The sequence below is a fragment of the Asterias rubens genome, chromosome 2 (genome assembly GCF_902459465.1).
Source record: "Asterias rubens chromosome 2, eAstRub1.3, whole genome shotgun sequence".
NCBI classification, from domain to species: domain Eukaryota; kingdom Metazoa; phylum Echinodermata; class Asteroidea; order Forcipulatida; family Asteriidae; genus Asterias; species Asterias rubens.
Window position 1 is genome coordinate 5,858,443 of NC_047063.1, and position 18,239 is coordinate 5,876,681.

Genomic DNA, 18,239 nt, shown 5'->3' on the forward strand with positions numbered 1-18,239 from the left:
AAGAGTTACACAACCGATTAAAAAAATTCTTCAGTTATAGACTCCTTAGGCTTTAAAATTTTTTGGGGGAAAAACCGTGACCCCATTTTGAACTCTTCTGGGTCAACCGGAAGTGGGACCTTATTTCAAGAACTACACAACAGATTCTCAAACTTTTTTCAGTTATTTTGTTATTTATTACCCTATTGTTATTATATTGCAATAGTTTTTTGAAATTATTTCCAAATTTACACACATATTGATCGTCAGGCTGGCATCATATGTATGTGTGAAGTTTCAGATCTATGACATAATTGGGATCACATGAGGGTTGTTCTAAAAAAAACACCACGACCCCTGGACGTCCGCCTCGTGTTTAAAGGGTGTCCCAATTCCGGATTCATCAAATACCGCTTTACGGCCGAGTAAGAATTAAGTCCCCGATTTAGAGTGCACAGTTTGTGATCTATCCATAAGAACAGGCGACGCACCTTCTTTCCACGACTAGACTTGGTTTCAAGTCTGAGACTGCGGTTATTTATCTGCATCAGCCACGAAGAATTGGGAGTATTTACTCTCTGCTTCCGCATGTCACATGCACACCAAAGGGGGAGGCCCTGTTTGTGTGGGAGACTGACAACAACCCCAAGCATGTGTAGGCCATTTGGTCGGTCAGGTCTACAACCTCGAGTTCCGCATAGAGCAACTAGTAGTACACAGGACGGGAGCGATCAGCCGGAAATGGGTCTGCCTCATCACGTAATGAGTTGGCCGTAATCGTACTCGGGCGGTAAACGCAGCTAGGTTCCCAGTTGGGAGAATAATCTTATTTAGTTAGGGCTTGGATTGTCTAAGAGATACGCGTGGAAATGCCACAGGTTTTTTTTTTTTTTTAACATAAAAATTGCCACAGGTCCCCATCTCAGGCAATCACGCGCAGTTTGCTTCGGGCAAACCACGGTGTGTTAGGCATGTTAGTCGACGTCACCTTACAAAATTGTGTGCATGATTGGCTGAGGTTGTGAACTGTGGCAATTTCGTTGTACTAGAGAGGGTGTTTTAGAACAACCAGTCACATGACAGGGCACTTTTTGAAGTCGTAAAACTGCACAAATAATGACTGGATCAAGTTGAAACTTTGTAGGTTCTTAGATATTGGCAAGTTCTTGTAAATTATAAAATGACGCATAGATGACGTCATAACATGATTTTTTATGATTTTTTTAATTTTGCATCTTTAAGTCATAAATGGCTAACTGATGAGATTTCTCCATACGAAAACATCCAGAAGACAACATCCTTTTCATGTTTCCCAACTCATACTTCTTATCTACTATAGTAATCTCATAAACAACCACTGGCTTTTAAAGGCAGTGGACACTATTGGTAGTTACTCAAAATAATTATTAGCATAAAACCTTTTTTGGTGACGAGTAATGGGGAGAGGTTGATGGTATAAAACATTGTGAGAAACAGCTCCCTCTGAAGTGCCATATTTTTTTCGAGAAAGAAGTAATTTTCCACAAATTTGATTTCGAGACCTCAAGTTTAGAACTTGAGGTCTCGAAATCAACCATCCACATGTAAATGCACATAACTTCGTGTGATAAGGGTGTTTTTTTCTTTCATTCTTATCTCGCAAGTTCGATGACCGATTGAGCTCAAATTTTCACAGGTTTGTTATATTATGTATATGTTGAGATACACCAACTGTAAAGGCTAGTCTTTAACAATTACCAATAGTGTCCACTGCCTTTAATCCCTTGATCTCAGCAACAGGCAAGCTGCAGCTGGTACTACCAGCATGAAAACCGCTGTAGTAGTTTTTTCCTGCGTTGCCCAAGTGTTTGAGGCGCATACTAAACAAAATATTGTTCTTATGCATGTTGGGTGGATCCATCAGCCCTGATACTGCAAGACAGCAATTGCTGTCGATGCCCATACCAATTGCGAAATCCCACTTTACACAGCCATTTTTTCCACGCCCTTTTCTCATCATTGCCGCCGTGCCCTTCCTCCTGAAAATATTATATTCACAGAGATGCAAAGTTGAGAGAGCAGCTATACATGTCGGTGCACTGTTTGAAGTTGTATAACTCCCGAAGCAATGATGCAATCAAGTTGAAACTTTATAGGTTGTTAGCTTTTGGCAAGTTCTTAACTGCTTTGAATGTAAATAAAATTTCAAATTCAGTTGAATCATTTGAAAATGTTATTCACAAAACAGCTATGCATTCGTGCACAAATGCAATCATGTCTAGTTATTAGCTGTTTCGCAGTTTCGTAGCGCAGCAGTGCGAAACAGCTCTTTTTTTCTTTACATTTTTTTTTTTATATTTTTTTTATTTGTCTGTTTCAGTAAAAAAAAAAAAAAAAAAAAGCAATTGAGATAATGCTGGGTTCTTTGAAGCAGCTTTTTACAACGAAGAGCAATTGCCGTGAAACTTTCAGTGATGAAACTTTCAGTGATGAAAGGTATTGGTGCAATGATGAGGCCTAAACAAAAATTAGTTGGATTGCCCTATCCCGACTGATAAAAACGTGACCCAGATTTTGCTACTTTTACAGTCAGTCGGGGTAGGGCAAATGGACTAAAAAGTCCATGGGTGCAGCCATTTGGTTAATAGCGCCCTCTTGAGCCTCAAGTTGAGGGTATTAGTTAGAATTTTGCGAAACAAAGCTACACAGTTCACTTGGCGCATACGGTTCGATATCTGTATGCGTATTCGTATCCGCGACTCTGCGAAACCTCTCTATTTGTTTTCGGCCGACTACTTACGGTCGACAATAATTATCCAGTGCAACAGTCGTGGGTTCAACCATAGAGCAAGGAACACGTTCACAAAATGCAACGTATATGTAGATCAATTTACCTCACACGCACGGACAGGGCGAGCCTGTGTCACATATCAAACCACACGCCCGTTTATCCGACGTCACGATAAGGCCCCCCCCAAAAAATATATTGGATTGCCCTTTCACCCGATTTTTTGCTTGGGTCGATCGGTCGGGATATTATTATTATTTTTTAGATGTCAAAGAATGCCCTGCCAAAACTGCATATACATTTCATGAAAGATCTCTTTTTTAAACAAGCAAAGTATTTCATCTTATATATCTTTTTGCGTCTTTATTTTGGCAAAATTCTTCAAAAACTATTTCCAGAGTCATTTCATTCACCATGTTTTTCATCCATTCAATAAACGAGCAATACCATATAAGGGCATTACTGGCGACAGCGCCCTCTGTTGTTCAATGGATTGTTAGACTGGTTCCTTGTGAAATCGTGACGTTGGATAAACGGGCGTGCGGTTTGATACACTCCATTGAACAACAGAGGGCGCTGTTGCCAGTTACGCCCATATATGGTATCGCTCGTTTATTAAACGGACTAAAAACACGGTGAAAACAGTAAGAAATGACTCTTGGTAATTGATTTTGAAGGAATTTGCCAAAATAAAGACGCAAAAAGAGCGCTTGAAGTGAGATGTGTACAACTAGATCTTTCATGAAATGTTTATGCAGTTTGGAATTTTTTGACATCTGATAAAAAAAATATAAAAATTGAAAAATTCCTGACCGACCGACCCAAGCAAAAAATCGGGTGAATGGGCAATCCAACATATTTTTGGGGGAGGCCTGATTCTAATACAATGATGTCATAGTGATGTCATCACCTGTCGCTTGATGTCATCTTAAAGGTGTTTATTTTAAATGTTTAAAATCTATATCAAATCAGCCACAAGAGACAGTAGGTTTCTGTTTGCGGGATTGGGTAGGGATAAATTAGGTCTTCATTTTATTTTGTGTACGTGACCTCAAATGACCTCTACTTCCGGTCGAAACCGGAAGTGCCTTGTAATTCAAAATTGGCATTAGCTATGAATTTAATTTCAACGATGTAGTGCCTGGCAAGAGTGGGCAGTTAAAAAAAAAAGTATCAACGACGTCACAAATTGCAACAGCGCCCTCTAGCGACAGGTTGGAAACTCGTCAAAATGAACTTTTTGAAGATGTGTGTGGTGAAATTTTTTGTAATCACCTCAAAATTTACACACACATGTTGATCGTCAGGCAGCCGTCATATGTGTGTCACCAGAGGTCACGTGACATGGCATTAAAGGTGCACTTTTTGAAATCGAATATCTCCCAAAGTAATTATTCGATTACATTGGAACTTGGTAGAATGTTAGATACTAGCAAGTTTTTGTAAATTGTGAAGTGACGTCATGATAACGTCATCACATGATTTTTTATGACTTCTTGCATTTTTGCACCTTAAAGTTATAAATTGCTATCTGGACATGGTATAATCCAAATTATTTTGTTAAATAGGCTGGATTGGGCATAACTGCTTTGATGCCAAGATAATTTCAAATTCAGTTAAGAAATTTGAAAATGTTATAAACGAACCAGCTCTGCATAATGCAATCATGTGTGGTTGTTATTTCTTTATTTATATGTTTCAGTTCTTGCATTCTTTTGCATAATTCCTAAAGCACAATTGCAATGAAAGGTATTGGTCATATATGATGATCCTTAAAGACACTGGACACTGTTGGTAATTGTCAAAGATCAGTATTCTCACTTGGTGTATCTCAACATATGAATAAAAAACAAACCTGTGAAAATTTGAGTTTGATCGGTCATCGGAGTTGTGAGATAATAATGAAAAAAAAATACACCCTTGTCACAAGAAGTTGTGTGCTTTCATATGCTTGATTTTGAGACCTCAAATTCTAAATCTGCGGTCTCAAATCAAATTCATGGAAAACTACTTCTTTCTATTACTTACTTCTTTCATCACATTATTTTTAATGATATTTTTTATTTTTTGCACCTTTAAGTCATAAATTGCTAACTAAACTTGGTACAACCAAAATTCCCTTTTTTAATAGGCTAGATAGGTCATAAATGCTTGGAATACCACAAGAATTTCAAATTAAGTTGATGAGTAACTTGAATTTACAAATGTTATTAACGAAACAGCTACGCAGTACAGCTGAAAGAGTACAGTGGAGGAAAGTTACATAGTGCAAAATGTCAGGCACTTGACAAAGGCGCTTAGATAACATCTATCAGAATCCACTGTCACAGGGTGAAATAAAATTAGTGAAATTACTCCAGATCTTATGGTAACAGAGTAACATAATATAGTTTGTGTATGGGCAGAGCGCATGTAGACTACTTTAAATTTGTTCTTGTATAAGATACAAACAAATTATTTTTAGTGGTCAAACCGCACCTCAAAATTGCTTAACCATCGCAAAGAAGTAATGTGACTTCAACATGGGTTTTGATTGGTTAAGTTTTGGGTTATTTCGCGAGTGAGCGGACTACTGTTAGATGAGAAGGACTGAACACTCTCCCCCCAATACCAAGACAGAGGCATGCAGAACAAGAGTAAAGTTAATGAGACAGCTTGTAAATATTGTAGAAATTAAAATGTAAATAAAATTCTAAATATAAATGAGAAGAGTCAACATAAACTGCGCCAATAAAGTATCTAAACACTTACAAATGGTCAGATTTATCGGAACCTGAAATAGTATACACAAATTTAATTGTTCGTTTCTATTCACCGTTAATTTCTGCACGTTTTGACACATCTTGTGTTGCGCTACAATATTGTTTGGTGGATTTATGGACACTTGAGTGGCTTAAGGTCGAATTTCAAAAGTTGCAAAAGCCCCTATTCACCCCAATTCCAAAAGGGAACTCACATAAGTATCACACTCAGACAAAATCAAGACAAAAGACACAAACTCGTTTCGTATACATGACCATGAAATTAATTGCCGTATCTTTAACTCTAAAACTGCTGATATCCTGTCCTCCATTCTTGGTGTGTCCTCCATCATTATCCTGAACGGCAAGGAGTCGTCTTCTCATACTCTCAATGAGACCTCTGATCTGTCCCTGGTCAATCCCCTGCCATTTCCTGATCAGGATGCGTCGCAAACCCCTCGAGAGTGGTGTCAGGCTTTATGGACTTGTTCACTTTCTTCTTCTGCTGCAGAAGTCACCCTCGGACGGCCACCCCTTGGCAGGTCGTCCACATTTCCCTGAGCTTGGTAGCAATCCACCATTTACTGACCGTCGCTGGTGACGTTTTTACCTGATGAGCTGCAGCTCGCATCGACGTACCGGCTTCTATCAAACCAACAATTCGTCCTCTTTCCTGTTTGGTCGTTCGAGCCATCTTTCCTGTTATCTTGAAACACCTTTCCCTGTCTTACCATTGTTGTATGCCTCCCATCTTTGACCCCTTTGCTTGGTTACTGACAATTATTGGTGAGTATCATCATCGCAACCGATTTATCCAAAACGCGACCAAAAAAACATCATTTATAAAAGGCGAGCAAAAGAAACGCCGATCTTACTCGTCACAATAGAACGATTTAGCTTGAATAGGGGCTTTTGCAACTTTTGAAATTCGACCTTAAGCCACTCAAGTGCCCGTAAATCCACCAAACAACATCGTAGCGCAACACAAGATGTGTCAAAATGTGCAGAAATTTACGGTGACTCGAAATGAATAATTATTTTTTGGCATACTGTTTCAGGTTCCGATATATCTGACCATTTGTAAGTGTTTAGATACTTTATTGGCGCAGTTTAGTTCTCTTGTGTGTGTGTCGAGGGGGTTGGGTGTATACTGAAGGTCCATAATTACTGATAATTAGTGATCCCCCTTTGTGCGAGCTTGTAAAGTGTTCTTCTGTGAGAAGAAGAAGTCAGATAAGACGCGTCTTATCCGCAGGAAAATACTGTAAGTATTAAGAAAGAAAAGAAAACACAAGGTGTTCCGGAATGCCCTAACCTAACAATGTGTAGTACAAGTTCAATGCATGGACAGTGTACAAACACTGGCAATCATCCTTCCATTGTATGTAAAGCTGTGTTCATATTGGAGTGTTTTTACCCAGACCGTAATTAACATCTAATAGGTGAAACTTACCACCATCTGCACTTGGATTCACGACATGAGTAAACTAACCGACACGTCCTGTGAAACATAGTTGCTTACTTAAAACAAACACAAGATGGTGCTGTAAAAGTGACTTTTGACCGGGTTGTTGACAGTGAGAATGCAAAGAGTACAACCAAGCTTCTGTTTAATCGATCACACGGTCATGTCTGTGTGGGTGGCGGGTTGGGGGACCAGACGTAGCTTTTGACCATGATGGCTTTTACCCGAATCGCGTTTGCACTTGACTTTTCAGCTTGATTAAACTGACTTGGTCAATTTAACCGGGCAGGGAGGGAAACTTCCAGGGCTGTCTGCATTGGACTTAGAATGGTATTGGTTACCCATTTGCTCGGTAAGTTTTCAAAAACAAAGTCCAATGGTTGGCTTTTAAAGAATCGTCAGAGGATTGCCATTTATAGCAAAATGGGTAACTTTACCATTTGAAGTCCAATGCAGACAACCCGCACTATAAAACATAGTGCAAGTGGACTTACGCAGTTGTGTAAAGTTTCATGGAAATCAGCTGCATAAAGTTTCCCTCCTGGGTATTAAACTTAATTGACCCAAATGGTTAGTTTTATTGGGCCTTATCTGGTTGGTTGCACCTGTCCTTTCATATCCCTTCAATGTGACATTTTACAACAAAATACAACTTACTTGAATCCTAAGCATCATTCGTCGATTAACTGATTGAAGTTTCTTCTGACGCTCTTCTGCAGCCTTAAAACGTGTCTGTTCCTTTTGCAGTTTCATGATGTAATCAACAGAGCATTTGAGAATGGTTCCTTTATTTTGCCTTTGGTCACTATTTATAAAATGAAAGAGAGACGTGATCAACTTTAATTTAGTGATTTAAACAGAGGACATATTTACATGAGCATGACAGTTAAATATATTTTGTCGGGTCCGTTTATTTTTGTACATTGATTCATTTACTTATAAGGTATTTGGGCATGCCACCCGAAACCCCTCTTAACTTTGTCTGTGTTATGAGCCCGAAACACCTTTTATCTTTGTCTGTGTTATGAGCCCGAAACACCTCTTATCTTTGTCTGTGTTATGAGCCCGAAACACCTGTTATCTTTGTCTGTGTTATGAGCCCGAAACACCTCTTATCTTTGTCTGTGTTATGAGCCCGAAACACCTGTTATCTTTGTCTGTGTTATGAGCCCGAAACACCTCTTATCTTTGTCTGTGTTATGAGCCCGAAACACCTCTTATCTTTGTCTGTGTTATGAGCCCGAAACACCTCTTATCTTTGTCTGTGTTATGAGCCCGAAACACCTCTTATCTTTGTCTGTGTTATGAGCCCGAAACACCTCTTATCTTTGTCTGTGTTATGAGCCCGAAACACCTCTTATCTTTGTCTGTGTTATGAGCCCGAAACACCTGTTATCTTTGTCTGTGTTATGAGCCCGAAACACCTCTTATCTTTGTCTGTGTTATGAGCCCGAAACACCTCTTATATTAGGGCAACTCTTTGTTAACCACTTGCCGCTGGTATTATAATTAAAAAATGCTTGGCCCTTCAGCGGTATTATTTTACAATGAACAAGACAGCAAAGCTGCCATGGTGAGCTGCCGATCGCCAGGGCCCAATTTCATAGCGCGGCTAAATACACAAACTCGATTAGCATGAAACTTCTCCTTCGATAAAAACAGGAATGCCAACCAAATTTCCACTTGATTTTCAGAGCAAGCAAACAACAGCTGTATACCAGTGAGAAAGCAACATGCAACAAATGGAAATTTGATTGGTAATCCTGTTTTTATCAAGAAAGAAATTTCATGTTAAGCAAATTTTTTGTGCTTAGCAGCTCTATGAAATTTGGCCCAGATAGAACCAACGACTGACAGAAACCAATTATTTGATCAACTGATGGTCAAAGGGGTGGAGACATTGACAGGTATGAAATAATGACCATTGAAGGTTTTCATTGTTTAAGCAACTGGAACCAGTGATTAACTCTTTGAATTTCATCTAAAATTTTTGCACTAACATTTTGTGCGCTGAAAATGCAATTATGTAACAGCTCTAAGAATAATTTGCTATCATCCTTCTATATGCGAATTGTGCAGGAATCGCTGTAAATATCTTGAATTGAGTTAAATTAAGTTGTATGATCCGTCAACGAATTAATGACACATAGCTCCATGCCACAGCCCGATGAACCCGCTAGCATCATTCCAAGTTTCTAGTAAGTTGCAAATTATTATTATTAAACATAGGAATTGCTTTATTTGATATAATTGTACAACTTGTTGAGCGTGTACATTTTCATTGCTTACATATCATTTAATAATTGCACATCTTATTGAGCATGCCAACTTTCATTACAATCATTTTGATAAGTGCACATCTAGTTGCGCATGTGGGCTTAAGTTTGTTCCACTCAAAATCAGCCCTTCTCTGTAGACAGCCGATTCTGATTTGGTGGTAAAATTTAGTATTGTGTTAAAAATGTAGTTTTTTGTCAATTGTACATAATCTTTTAAAAAAAATTTCTGCAACCACTTCCCTTTTTAATGTTTTTATAATGTATATTCTTGTTGTGTATCTTTTTAACTCAATTCAGCCCTCAACCTGCAATGTTTGAATTTTTAACAAACCAATAATAACAAAATAATATTAAAATGAACTATGTGCCAAGTTAACTTGTGTCCGTGAGATATTTCTGGTTTTAATATTTTTTGGAATTAATGTAAAGAACGATCATTAATCCTTCAAAGAAATGTTGTATTATTTAAGAATGATAACATTACTTTTTGATGTCTCCAATGTCTCCAATGTCCAACCCGCTGGTTAAGGTACCAGTAATATTCATTGTGTTTTCTGTAAACTGTTTTAATATAAAAATGTCTTGAGTTATGCACCATAACAGATATGTTGAATTTGTGTGTAATCAATGAACGGTGTTCGTCTCTAACTGCAAGTTATAAACTGCGATACATGTTTTAATAAACCATTTTTGGACTAAATTGAAAGGTATTACATTGTGGCGCTGCTACTGTTGGTTGGCTGCACTGACCGCGGACAGAGAGGCGGGCGCTACGAAGAAACTGACTAGTCTGTCACAGCGGAGAAACTGACTAGTCTGTCACAGCGGAGAAACTGACTAGTCTGTCACAGCAGAGAAACTGACTAGTCTGTCACAGCGGAGAAACTGACTAGTCTGTCACAGCGGAGAAACTGACTAGTCTGTCACAGCGGAGAAACTGACTAGTCTGTCACAGCGGAGAAACTGACTAGTCTGTCACAGCGGAGAAACTGACTAGTCTGTCACAGCGAAGAAACTGAGAAACTGATTGTGACAAACTGATTGGCGTACATTTCTACTTTAATATCCATGCAAATCATTTAACGTTACTGATAATTGACACGGCAGGGTTGCTGCAGACAACGGGGGAAACTCATCACAATCACGGCATGTTCCTTCACAGTTTTTACACTCAATTTGCATTTCTTTTCCTCATTTTACTCATTATCAATATTAAACAGCTTACCTACATGTGGACCATATTAGAACACACTCATTGACTATTCAAACATAAAGGTCTGAAATCAAACTTAGTATTTTGCCTTTTTTGTCGCCACTGAGCAAAAAGAAAATGGCCCACGGTCTGTTTTTCTGAAGAAGAATAAACAATCATTCGATGTGCAAATCATTTGACCATTTCATGAACTAGGCAAAACATTCATCAAAAAGCCATTGCAAAAGCATTTTCAGCCTCATTCGAGAATTTGTTTGTGGGTTTATCCTAGTTGGGACTTGCCTGCTTATAACAGGTTCTGCTGTGAAATCGCTCCTACAATTGGTCTTACCTAGGATCGATCTTTAAGCTAGGACTCGTTCTAAGTCCTAGGATCGATCTTTAAGCTAGGACTCGTTGTAAGTCCTAGGATCGATCTTTAAGCTAGGACTCGTTCTAAGTCCTAGGATCGATCTTTAAGCTAGGACTCTGAAAACACTAACAGGTCTTCCTGAGTTATATAATTGTACAATAAAACTAAAAAACATTCAACTCACGGATCAATGTTCTTTGGAATAAGAGTTCCCAACTCTTTGATTCTGTCATTGATGTTAAAGCGTCTTCTTCTCTCAACTGAAAACAACAAAGAATACCATCGAAATGTTTGTTGGTAAATCAAGGTAGTTTAAAGTTATGCAAGCAGTCACACCCGATTGTTCATTCTATAAAATGTTTTGCTATTGAAATGCAAGTTAGCCATCCAGGTATACAGTTGCTGCTCCAAATGGCTTTAACACATGGTAAAGACACAGCCATGGAAAGATATAGGCTTACTTTAATGTACTTGCATAAAGGCAAGATCTGCTGAATACTATCTGCTTGAAAAAAAGGTAGAGAATTAGACAAACAAACACAGATCTTACTGTTCAAACCCATAAAAAAAATAAGAAAACCATAGAAAATTAAATCTCTCTTACATAATGTTGAAAGGTCCAGTCTAATAAAAGCAAGAACTTTTACTCCAAAGAGCATTGCATTTTGGAATTACACTGAAATAAATGAAATGTTCTATGGTTTAATGTTTGGATGGGAAGTGGGTATATGTGTGTTCACTGATGTGTGGATGATTTTGGTTGAGTGTGCTAGTTATGGTTTGCAAGATGTTGCTACACTAACATCAAAGCTAACAATGACATGTACATTGTGTCTTTGGAGACTATACGTGCTATACAGAATAAGGTTCTTAATGTTTTGGACAAACTGGTCAGTGTTCAAGACATGGAATAGAGTTACCCACCAAAAACACAGATGTTTTGTGAGGTGTTTTGCCAATGATGGGTCAATGAGGGATGCTTTTTTCAAGTATCTTGGGTGAGTCAAGGAATCTGGTGGATAAATATATATAGGAGGAATTCCATGGACAAAGTTGTCAGCACAAGAGGTAGATGTAAAGAGTATACTCCAGAGGAGGTTTCTTCACAGTATAGGAAGATGATGACATGAATTAGTGGCTCATGTACCTGTAACTTGACACTGGGGACCAAATAGAGTAGCAAACTTGGTTAGAATGGTGGTGATGTTTGCTGATATGCATTTGGTGATGTATGTTAACATGATGAGTTTACACTGGTCTCGTCTGTTTGTGATGTATGTAAACAAGATGAGTTTAGACTGGTCTTGTCCGTTGGTGTTGTATGTTAACAAGATGAGTTTAGATTGGTCTTGTCTGTTTGTGATGTATGTTAACAAGATGAGTTTAGATTGGTCTTGTCTGCTGATGATATATGTTAACAAGATGAGTTTAGACTGGTCTTGTCTGTTTGTGATGTATGTTAACAAGATGAGTTTAGATTGGTCTTGTCTGTTTGTGATGTATGTTAACAAGATGAGTATAGACTGGTCTTGTCTGTTTGTGATGTATGTTAACAAGATGAGTTTAGATTGGTCTTGTCTGCTGATGATATATGTTAACAAGATGAGTTTAGACTGGTCTTGTCTGTTTGTGATGTATGTTAACAAGATGAGTTTAGATTGGTCTTGTCTGTTTGTGATGTATGTTAACAAGATGAGTATAGACTGGTCTTGTCTGTTTGTGATGTATGTTAACAAGATGAGTTTAGATTGGTCTTGTCTGCTGATGATATATGTTAACAAGATGAGTTTAGACTGGTCTTGTCTGTTGGTGATGTATGTTAACAAGATGAGTTTAGATTGGTCTTGTCTGCTGATGATATATGTTAACAAGATGAGTTTAGACTGGTCTTGTCTGTTTGTGATGTATGTTAACAATATTAGTTTAGACTGGTATTGTCTGTTGGTGTTGTATGTTAACAAGATGAGTTTAGACTGGTCTTGTCTGTTGGTGTTGTATGTTAACAAGATGAGTTTAGACTGGTCTTGTCTGTTCGTGATGTATGTTAACAAGATGAGTTTACATGGTCTTGTCTGTTTGTGATGTATGTTAACAAGATGAGTACAGACTGGTCTTGTATGTTTGTGATGTATGTTAACAAGATGAGTATAGACTGGTATTGTCTGTTGGTGATGTATGTTAACAAGATGAGTTTAGACTGGTCTTGTCTGTTTGTGATGTATGTTAACAAGATGAGTTTAGACTGGTCTTGTCTGTTGGTGTTGTGTGTTAACAAGATGAGTATAGACTGGTCTTGTCTGTTTGTGATGTATGTTAACAAGATGAGTATAGACTGGTCTTGTCTGTTTGTGATGTATGTTAACAAGATGAGTTTAGATTGGTCTTGTCTGTTTGTGATGTATGTTAACAAGATGAGTTTAGACTGGTCTTGTCTGTTGGTGTTGTGTGTTAACAAGATGAGTATAGACTGGTCTTGTCTGTTTGTGATGTATGTTAACAAGATGAGTTTAGACTGGTCTTGTCTGTTGGTGTTGTATGTTAACAAGATGAGTTTAGATTGGTCTTGTCTGTTTGTGATGTATGTTAACAAGATGAGTTTAGACTGGTCTTGTCTGTTGGTGTTGTGTGTTAACAAGATGAGTACAGACTGGTCTTGTCTGTTTGTGGTGTATGTTAACATGATGAGTATAGACTGGTCTTGTCTGTACTGGTCTTGTCTGTTTGTGATGTATGTTAACAATATGAGTTTAGACTGGTCTTGTATGTTTGTGATGTATGTTAACAAGATGAGTATAGACTGGTCTTGTCTGTTTGTGATGTATGTTAACAAGATGAGTTTAGATTGGTCTTGTCTGTTTGTGATGTATGTTAACAAGATGAGTATAGACTGGTCTTGTATGTTTGTGGTGTATGTTAACAAGATGAGTTTAGACTGGTCTTGTCTGTTGGTGTTGTATGTTAACAAGATGAGAGTTTACACTGGTCTTGTCCGTTGGTGTTGTATGTTAACAAGATGAGTTTAGACTGGTCTCGTCTGTTTGTGGTGTATGTTAACATGATGAGTATAGACTGTTCTTGTCTGTTTGTGATGTATGTTAACAAGATGAGTACAGACTGGTCTTGTATGTTTGTGGTGTATGTTAACAAGATGAGTATAGACTGGTATTGTCTGTTTGTGATGTATGTTAACAAGATGAGTATAGACTGGTTTTGTCTGTTGGTGTTGTATGTTAACAAGATGAGTTTAGATTGGTCTTGTCTGTTTGTGATGTATGTTAACAAGATGAGTATAGACTGGTATTGTCTGTTGGTGATGTATGTTAACAAGATGAGTTTAGTATGGTCTTGTCTGTACTGGTCTTGTCTGTTTGTGATGTATGTTAACAATATTAATTTAGACTGGTCTTGTATGTTTGTGATGTATGTTAACAAGATGAGTATAGACTGTTCTTGTCTGTTGGTGATGTATGTTAACAAGATGAGTTTAGTATGGTCTTGTCTGTACTGGTCTTGTCTGTTTGTGATGTATGTTAACAATATTAGTTTAGACTGGTCTTGTATGTTTGTGATGTATGTTAACAAGATGAGTATAGACTGTTCTTGTCTGTTGGTGATGTATGTTAACAATATTAGTTTAGACTGGTCTTGTATGTTTGTGATGTATGTTAACAAGATGAGTTTAGACTGGTCTTGTTCGTTGGTGTTGTATGTTAACAAGATGAGTTTAGATTGGTCTTGTCTGTTTGTGATGTATGTTAACAAGATGAGTATAGACTTGGTATTGTCTGTTGGTGTTGTATGTTAACAAGATGAGTTTAGACTGGTCTTGTCTGTTGGTGTTGTATGTTAACAAGATGAGTTTAGATTGGTCTTGTCTGTTTGTGATGTATGTTAACAAGATGAGTATAGACTTGGTATTGTCTGTTGGTGGTGTATGTTAACAAGATGAGTTTAGATTGGTCTTGTCTGTACTGGTCTTGTCTGTTTTTGATGTATGTTAACAATATGAGTTTAGACTGGTCTTGTATGTTGGTGTTGTATGTTAACAAGATGAGTTTACACTGGTCTTGTCTGTTTGTGGTGTATGTTAACATGATGAGTATAGACTGGTCTTGTCTGTTTGTGATGTATGTTAACAAGATGAGTATAGACTGGTTTTGTCTGTTGGTGTTGTATGTTAACAAGATGAGTTTAGATTGGTCTTGTCTGTTTGTGATGTATGTTAACAAGATGAGTATAGACTGGTATTGTCTGTTGGTGATGTATGTTAACAAGATGAGTTTAGTATGGTCTTGTCTGTACTGGTCTTGTCTGTTTGTGATGTATGTTAACAATATTAATTTAGACTGGTCTTGTATGTTTGTGATGTATGTTAACAAGATGAGTATAGACTGTTCTTGTCTGTTGGTGATGTATGTTAACAAGATGAGTTTAGTATGGTCTTGTCTGTACTGGTCTTGTCTGTTTGTGATGTATGTTAACAATATTAGTTTAGACTGGTCTTGTATGTTTGTGATGTATGTTAACAAGATGAGTATAGACTGTTCTTGTCTGTTGGTGATGTATGTTAACAATATTAGTTTAGACTGGTCTTGTATGTTTGTGATGTATGTTAACAAGATGAGTTTAGACTGGTCTTGTCCGTTGGTGTTGTATGTTAACAAGATGAGTTTAGATTGGTCTTGTCTGTTTGTGATGTATGTTAACAAGATGAGTATAGACTTGGTATTGTCTGTTGGTGTTGTATGTTAACAAGATGAGTTTAGACTGGTCTTGTCTGTTGGTGTTGTATGTTAACAAGATGAGTTTAGATTGGTCTTGTCTGTTTGTGATGTATGTTAACAAGATGAGTTTAGACTGGTCTTGTCTGTTTGTGATGTTTGTTAACAATATTAGTTTAGACTGGTATTGTCTGTTTGTGATGTATGTTAACAAGATGAGTATAGACTTGGTATTGTCTGTTGGTGGTGTATGTTAACAAGATGAGTTTAGATTGGTCTTGTCTGTACTGGTCTTGTCTGTTTTTGATGTATGTTAACAATATGAGTTTAGACTGGTCTTGTATGTTGGTGTTGTATGTTAACAAGATGAGTTTAGACTGGTCTTGTATGTTTGTGATGTATGTTAACAAGATGAGTATAGACTGTTCTTGTCTGTTTGTGATGTATGTTAACAATATTAGTTTAGACTGGTCTTGTATGTTTGTGATGTATGTTAACAAGATGAGTTTAGACTGGTCTTGTCCGTTGGTGTTGTATGTTAACAAGATGAGTTTAGATTGGTCTTGTCTGTTTGTGATGTATGTTAACAAGATGAGTATAGACTTGGTATTGTCTGTTGGTGTTGTATGTTAACAAGATGAGTTTAGATTGGTCTTGTCTGTACTGGTCTTGTCTGTTTTTGATGTATGTTAACAATATGAGTTTAGACTGGTCTTGTATGTTGGTGTTGTATGTTAACAAGATGAGTTTAGACTGGTCTTGTATGTTTGTGATGTATGTTAACAAGATGAGTTTAGACTGGTCTTGTCTGTTGGTGTTGTATGTTAACAAGATGAGTACAGACTGGTCTTGTCTGTTTGTGATGTATGTTAACAAGATGAGTACAGACTGGTCTTGTATGTTTGTGATGTATGTTAACTAGATGAGTTTAGATTGGTCTTGTCTGTTTGCGATGTATGTTAACAAGATGAGTTTAGACTGGTCTTGTATGTTTGTGATGTCAAGATGAGTTGAGACTGGTCTTGTCTGTTGGTGGTGTATGTTAACAGGATGAGTTTAGATTGGTCTTGTCTGTTTGTGATGTATGTTAACAAGATGAGTTTAGATTGGTCTTGTCTGTACTGGTCTTGTCTGTTTGTGATGTATGTTAACAATATGAGTTTAGACTGGTCTTGTATGTTGGTGTTGTATGTTAACAAGATGAGTTTAGACTGGTCTTGTATGTTTGTGATGTATGTTAACAAGATGAGTTTAGACTGGTCTTGTCTGTTGGTGTTGTATGTTAACAAGATGAGTTTAGACTGCTCTTGTCTGTTTGTGATGTATGTTAACAAGATGAGTTTAGATTGGTCTAGTCTGTTTGTGATATATGTTAACAAGATGAGTTTAGACTGGTCTTGTCTGTTGGTGTTGTATATTAACAAGATGAGTACAGACTGGTCTTGTCTGTTTGTGATGTATGTTAACAAGATGAGTACAGACTGGTCTTGTATGTTTGTGATGTATGTTAACAAGATGAGTTTAGACTGGTCTTGTATGTTTGTGATGTCAAGATGAGTTGAGACTGGTCTTGTCTGTTGGTGGTGTATGTTAACAGGATGAGTTTAGATTGGTCTTGTCTGTTTGTGATGTATGTTAACAAGATGAGTTTAGACTGGTCTTGTCTGTTGGTGTTGTATGTTAACAAGATGAGTACAGACTGGTCTTGTCTGTTTGTGATGTATGTTAACAAGATGAGTTTAGACTGGTCTTGTCTGTACTGGTCTTGTCTGTTTGTGATGTATGTTAACAAGATGAGTTTAGATTGGTCTTGTCTGTTTGTGATGTATGTTAACAAGATGAGTACAGACTGGTCTTGTCTGTTTGTGGTGTATGTTAACATGATGAGTTTATACTGGTCTTGTCTGTACTGGTCTTGTCTGTTTGTGATGTATGTTAACAAGATGAGTTTAGATTGGTCTCGTCTGTTTGTGATGTAGTTTAGATTGGTCTTGTCTGTTGGTGATGTATGTTAACAAGATGAGTTTAGACTGGTCTTGTCTGTTGGTGTTGTATGTTAACAAGATGAGTACAGACTGGTCTTGTCTGTTTGTGATGTATGTTAACAAGATGAGTTTAGACTGGTCTTGTCTGTACTGGTCTTGTCTGTTTGTGATGTATGTTAACAAGATGAGTTTAGATTGGTCTTGTCTGTTTGTGATGTATGTTAACAAGATGAGTACAGACTGGTCTTGTCTGTTTGTGGTGTATGTTAACATGATGAGTTTAAACTGGTCTTGTCTGTACTGGTCTTGTCTGTACTGGTCTTGTCTGTTTGTGATGTATGTTAACAAGATGAGTTTAGATTGGTCTTGTCTGTTTGTGATGTAGTTTAGATTGGTCTTGTCTGTTGGTGATGTATGTTAACAAGATGAGTTTAGACTGGTCTTGTCTGTTGGTGTTGTATGTTAACAAGATGAGTACAGACAGGTCTTGTCTGTTTGTGATGTATGTTAACAAGATGAGTTTAGACTGGTCTTGTCTCTTGGTGTTGTATGTTAACAAGATGAGAGTTTACACTGGTCTTGTCCGTTGGTGTTGTATGTTAACAAGATGAGTTTAGACTGGTCTCGTCTGTTTGTGGTGTATGTTAACATGATGAGTATAGACTGGTCTTGTCTGTTTGTGATGTATGTTAACAAGATGAGTTTAGATTGGTCTTGTCTGTTTGTGATGTATGTTA

General features: G+C 37.4%; 1 protein-coding gene across 3 annotated transcripts in view; it reads right to left on the reverse strand.

The window, feature by feature from the left end:
• Positions 1-18,239, reverse strand: part of LOC117306951 (microphthalmia-associated transcription factor-like) — a 54,861-nt gene that overhangs the window by 2,228 nt on the left and 34,394 nt on the right. For all 3 annotated transcript variants that reach the window (XM_033791546.1, XM_033791545.1, XM_033791548.1), the window contains 2 exons: positions 10,981-11,056; positions 7,610-7,757 (listed from right to left, as the gene is read on the reverse strand). In XM_033791546.1, the coding sequence (XP_033647437.1) occupies positions 7,610-7,757; positions 10,981-11,056 (224 nt within the window). The remainder of the gene's footprint in view (positions 1-7,609; positions 7,758-10,980; positions 11,057-18,239) is intronic.